Source organism: Oreochromis aureus, linkage group 7 (assembly GCF_013358895.1).
Source record: "Oreochromis aureus strain Israel breed Guangdong linkage group 7, ZZ_aureus, whole genome shotgun sequence".
NCBI classification, from domain to species: Eukaryota; Metazoa; Chordata; class Actinopteri; order Cichliformes; family Cichlidae; genus Oreochromis; species Oreochromis aureus.
In genome coordinates this window covers 56,312,343-56,318,609 of record NC_052948.1, presented here as the reverse complement: position 1 = coordinate 56,318,609, position 6,267 = coordinate 56,312,343, and the positions used below count along the sequence as shown (strand labels likewise).

Genomic DNA, 6,267 nt, shown 5'->3' with positions numbered 1-6,267 from the left:
AGCACTTTTTTCTGCTTTCTTCAGACAGGAGCAGCAAGTGATCAAACTACCAACCTTCCAATTAGTAGATAACCTCTGATCATACAGCCACTCACCAAGGCAACGGCACTCCGTCAAGACAAACCTAAAAATATACATAAATTGAAATGTGCCAAAGTAAATTGATCTATCCCTCCTTTCAGCTCCTCATCTGTTCACCTCCATTCTTTATATCGCTTCCATCTTGTGGCCACAGTTGGCAATTGTTGCTAATTTTCATCCTCATTGAAGACTGTGGTTCTCTGTGTTATATGGGTGTGTCAGCAGCTTTTCTTCTGATGATTTAGGTTGAGGTTTACAGCCTGTGCTTTGTATGGAAACACAGCTAGCATTAGAAAGCAAACATAACAATGTAACGCTGATGGTGAACATTTTTCTGCAGTATAACAATCATTTCACACTTATTTGTACTGAAGTGTTTTCAAAGTGTTTGATTGCTTCTTTTCCTAAAGAAATGATTAGGAAAAAAATCCTACATCACTTGTCATTGTCAGCAAATAGCAAATAATTTTTGATAATAATAGATATTTATTTAGCTATAGAATGAATAATATTTTTAAATTCTTCAGCAAAGAAGGCCCACAGAAAGGTGATGACATCCATGTGCTGATGTAGAGTACAAATTTAATGTTTAAAATTGATCAAATGTATCTTGAATTGCTAGATTGTGGAGGATGTTTTTGTTTGTTTGAATCTGCCACTTTTGAAGATTTCTATAAAGTCATTTGTTGTAAATACACTGCCAGTCTTCCTCTTTGTTCTTCCTCTCAGCCTTCCATACTGTCAAAAATTAAACTGATTTCAGCTTTGAAAGCAAAGTTACCCACAAGAGCATTAAACTGCTGCAGTGCTTGCCACACAGACACCCACGTGTGATACCTGTTTTGTGTGCTTAAATTTTAAGCATGCAGGGTGTTAATTTTACATGCAAGGAATTTAATTGTTTGATGTGCCTTTGAAATTGAATTCTTTTCTGGTGATAGCTTCCCTCTATGCCATATTGCTGATTCCATCTGACAAATATTTTTCAAATAAAAAAGTATTTTGCATTTCTTTTTACATGTAAAATTACGAAATGTTTTTGTGCATAGTTCAACTGTAATTTGATTAGCAATATTTAAATCATGTACACAACTGTGAGATTAAGGATGACCCCTGTGGTTAAAGGTTAAGAGCACGCACAACATAATTTTGGAAAATAATTTTGGATAGCAGTAATATTTGTTTGCTGCCTCCAGCCTCATTTCTGTCATGGGCCGATTGGGCCAAAATGGTCAAAAATGACTGAGGGTAATTTTTCGTTTTCTTGGTTTACTTGCACACAGACAGAAAAGGGAGATGGACAACACAGAAAGTCCTCTCAAAGTGACCACAAGTTTCCACAAAAACTGAAAGTCATGTTGCCTCTGAAAGAGAGCATATTTTTCTCATATTGGAGAAATAAGGTCTGTCAGTGCATGAAGAAAGGTTTAATTCTTTAAGTAAGAAGCTAACAAACAGCTTTCTGCTTGTAAACTATCGGAGATCAAAGAAACATATGGTTTATGCCTCCATCGTACATATCTATACGTAGGACGTTCAGATGGCCAAATCACACTTAAAAACATGCTTCCTGCTTGGATTTATTTAGGTAGGACATTCAGACGGCCAAATAACACTATCAAAACGTGCTTCCTGCTTGGATTTATTTAGGTAGGACATTCAGATGGCCAAATAACACTTAAAAACATGCCTCCAGCACACATTCATCTAATGTTGACACAGAATACAAGGAGAAATGGAGAGGAAAAGACAGCTGTTTTTATTCGAAGTTGTTACATGTTTTTCTCACATTTTTTGCATTTATATTCTCGGTTACTCTCCTTATATTTTGCACATTCAAAATGTGCCCATCTTTGGCAAGAATCACACTGCACCTGGAAAGGAAAAATAAATAGCTCATGTTATATTTGGTAAATACTATTAGATAACATTTTAAACATGATTAGCAAGTAATGATACTAAGACTTTTGTGTTTTTTTGGTTTTTTGGTTTTTTTTACCATTTCAATCATGCTGCGGTCAGCGTCAGCATCTAACATAGAGCAAACAATGCAGTACTCCTCAGCGTTCCCTGAAACACATACATGGCCATTTGCTTTTAATCAAACATTATTTATTGAATAATTAAAAAATAATACTACATTTTTTCCACAAATACTTCATGGCAAATTAGTCTCCTGAATTTTTTAAATTAGAGTTTAAGAAAGGGCTTATCAGAAAGTGTTTGAAAAGTACTATTTGTACTGTGCTGTTTGAAAAGCACTATTTAGATTGGAAGTACACACTCTAACGTGATAAGGACATTACTGGACTTACCTCGATGTTCAAGTAGGGTGCAAGCTATCTGCATTCGCTCCAGCACAACTGCTTCTGTAGTGATTAACACCTCACTGACCTCTCCAAAAGCAAGGTAGTGTTCTGTAAACTGTGAGATTTATAATAATTATAATATAAAGTCTTAATTATAGCTAACAATAAATGGAATTATTTGAATAAGGGTTACCTTTAATAGTAAAACTCTGCAACTGCTGGAATCCTGTTGCTTGTTGTGTTGCATAGTCTGTAACTGCCACTCCATGGTGTCTTCATGCCCTCTCATCCTCAGAATATTCCTAGTTGAAAAAACAGTTTATAATGAAACAAGAAATGTTTTATCTAAGAATAATACCTCAGTATCATACATACCTCCAGTTGCACAGAATTTTCCTGTCATAAACACCTTCATTCCCCATGGGGTCTATGAGCAATATTTTTTGTGCAGAAATGTTGACAATCTAAAAAAAAAAAAAAAAAAACAGTAAATAAATTAAAACTTAAAATAGTTTTTGCCACTGAAAACCTATTTAAAAATAACACTTTGAGCAAGAAACAGCTTCACAACAAATTACGCTAATTAGTAACTAAATGAACACATACCACAAGAATCCAGTGTGTACCAAGGTTCACAGGGCACAGCCACGTGTCTTCAATTGGGAACTTCATCTGTGGGATTGGAAGTTTAGAATAATTTCGATTTACTTAGGTACCATGCGTCTCAGGGTGTTTTCAAATATAGTCTTCTTTAAAGGAACCGAACTCTGTCCTCAGAAATAGAAAGGAGTCAACTTTTTGCACCACTTCCGAACTTCCAACTTACCTTGGTGAGGCATCTGAACTGCCCAGAAAACAACGTGCTTGCAACTACTGAACAGAGCAGGTGTGCAGCATTCTGTATAAGTATACAAAAATGTTATAGAACAGTAAATACATTTTTTGTATTTCAAAATAAGTGGGCAAACAACACTTCTTACTTACCTTTCGTCTCTCAGTGAGACGGTGCAGGTATGCATCAATGACCTGCAGCCAATATCGATATGCACGCTTTCCAATTAAGATTACATTTAATTTATGCATTATCATAGTTGTTGCATAAACAGAATTCCTTAAAAACAGTTACCGGGACTTCAACGGGAACTTCAGAAGAATACGTAGCTTCTCTCCCATACATTAAATGGAATGGTGTGTATTTGGTTGTGGTGTGGACCTTGGACCTCAAAGAAAACAGTGTAGTATCCAGATACACATCCCAGTCATTCTGTTCACTAATTTTCTCAGGGCTCTACATGTGGACATAAAAAAACAAACACAATAGTGACGGTGTCTTAAAAGCTACTGAAATGTTACATACAAATAAAACATACCTTTTTATGTTGTCATTTGTCTTTTCGTCGAGGCCATTTGTCTGAGAGTGATACGCTGCTGTGACACTCCTTTCTATTTTCATTAAGCTGCAAAGTCTTGAGTTGAGCTTCAAAGAAAAAAGAAAATAGTTTCTCAAACACAATCACACAAAACCTTTGGCCTGGCAGCTACTTGGCACACTGTGGCCAATGATTTACCTTTAGGTATGGAAAAGTAAACTTAACACTTACCTCGTTAACAAATTCTCTTCCTTGGTCGGATAAAATTCTTTTTGGGCAGCCATCTCTATATATGATTGAGCACAACTGATGAGCTACCTCAGCAGCACTTTTGCTTTTTAATGGAAAAGCCAGATAATATAGACATTTTCTCCATTTTTATTGATAGTAGCAGCATAGGATTTTATTGTAATGTTGAAATGTTTACTTTAAAGTTTGAAGGTAGCTCAATCAAATTTAAGATGTCATCTTCATAAAAATAATAATAATACGCTTTACTATTTTTTCTGCTTTTTGCAAAATAGCACATTTTAAAATTCGTGCATGGTGGTCTGATATATTTGTTAAGCTGTGGAGGTATGGTAGAGACGACACAGGAGCTGTAACTTTCCATTCTGACTTTATTCATCTCCAAACAACAACTGAACAGATTGCGCCAAAAACCAGCAGAACCCCTCCTCCCGACCTGGGTGTGAGTGGAGCCCTCTGGTGGGCCATCACAAAGCAATATATAACAAAAATGTGATTGTTGTTTGGTGTTATTGCATCCCCAGAAATGTAGTGCCATGTCACTGCAACCAGGGCTGGAAAAGAAAGGTGGGTTTTGGTCCACTGTCTTTGAAACACTGTCATTGACTGCAGCCATGCAGATATATGAGTGGTTGGAGTCAATAACAGTGCAGTGTACATATGTATTGTTTTAAAATAAGTTTTGACACACCACAGCTAAAGTGTAGTTTTTAATTACTGTCACCTGCTACAGTGTAACTAAGAATAGAAAGTGATACATTAAAATTTCGGGGGTCACCATGAAGAGCTTACTTCCTTTCTTGCTCAGTGTGTAAAATGTGGTACTTAATGGATTGAAAAGCAAAAAATGGCACCCTTGTAGTTCACACAAGTGGTGATGATTCAGGGTTTTAATTTGTAAGGTTTTAATTTTGAGCCGTCATAAATTTTTAACAGGAAAGTATGCTATTTAACATATGTTAAGCCAAAGCTAATATAGCTGCTTATATATAGCTACTTATAATTTGAAGATGAGTAGACTTCCCAGAATGGGAACAGCGCCCTTTGTGTAGTTTGAGAAAACAGTCAAGTTGTTAAGAACTATGACTGAGAAGAATCCGCCTGTGTACAGCAGCAGGCTGCCTTCCTAGAATTTGGATATCCCCCCGTGCGCTCGTCTCTGCATTATGTGCATTACCGCTCTTGGAAAAGTAAAACTACAGCAGCTTTTTATGGTTTTTTTCATTCACTATCAGCTTACACCAAAGGTCTACTCTGAAGAAGATTATTCAAAACATGCAACACAGTCGCCAATCTTTCTAGGAGTGGAAATCCCAGCAAATTCACCCCTAAGTCAGACTGTACAATACAGAAAATAAAAGAGCTACATCTCAGACTCTACAGGCTTCAGTTAGCATATTAAATGTGAAAGTTCAGTTAGAAAAAGACTGAACAAAAACGGCCTGAGTTGAGCAATTAACTAAAGTGACAAAAATTGCTCTAAATAATACTCCCCTAATTCAAGTAGTCACCCAAACCTGGATGTGGATTTAGAGGCCTGAGGGCCATCTCACACATTTAAAAATAAAACAGGTTGTTGTGTTTGTGTCATGGAGGATGTCAACATAACATCTACAAGTACCCAGTAAACATCAGTGTAGACAGCTGTTCATAAAAATCACAGCGTAACACATTCTATATTTGACCTGGATTTTCACTTTATGTATATTAAGAAATCCAAATGAAATCATGTTAAAGAAGCAAACACTCATGTGAGCTGTGATAATGAGCAATTGTCATTCAAGATATTTAAGCTGCCTGTTGATTGAAGAAAAAAACTAGAATATAAAAAACTGAATTTCAGCACAAACACATCAAAATCTTGTGGACGTATGCCTTTTACATGTTGGTAAAATGTTTAGGATGAGATGGAGATATAACACTTATGCACCCTGAAAATTATGAAGGTCTAAATATGTATCAAAGGGACTCACTGAACATCAGTGGATTTCTATGAGGCAAATGTACTTAAACCAGCCACTGTGACCATTGCTGCAGAACAGAATGAATGATACTGATGGGGACTATGAGGGTTTGTAGTTTAATTCCTGCTCTTACAGGATCAGTGAGTGTCTGTTTAAAGATTATGAACATACTTTTACATCACTACAGGGAGTGCAGAATTATTAGGCAAATGAGTATTTTGTCCACATCATCCTCTTCATGCATGTTGTCTTACTCCAAGCTGTATAGGCTCGAAAGCCCACTACCAATTAAGC

The 6,267-nt window shown here is 36.3% G+C and overlaps 1 protein-coding gene across 1 annotated transcript; it reads right to left on the bottom strand.

The window, feature by feature from the left end:
• Window positions 1-1,836: 1,836 nt before the first annotated feature.
• On the bottom strand, window positions 1,837-5,931 carry LOC120441275. Its single transcript, XM_039615680.1, has 11 exons — window positions 3,992-5,931; window positions 3,761-3,867; window positions 3,517-3,678; window positions 3,375-3,416; window positions 3,217-3,288; window positions 2,997-3,062; window positions 2,766-2,854; window positions 2,584-2,692; window positions 2,397-2,505; window positions 2,081-2,151; window positions 1,837-1,955 (listed from the first exon to the last, which is right to left on the bottom strand). The coding sequence occupies exons 3-11, from the start codon at window positions 3,565-3,567 to the stop codon at window positions 1,854-1,856; spliced, it is 711 nt and encodes a 236-aa protein (XP_039471614.1). The 5' UTR covers window positions 3,568-3,678; window positions 3,761-3,867; window positions 3,992-5,931; the 3' UTR covers window positions 1,837-1,853.
• Window positions 5,932-6,267: the final 336 nt, after the last annotated feature.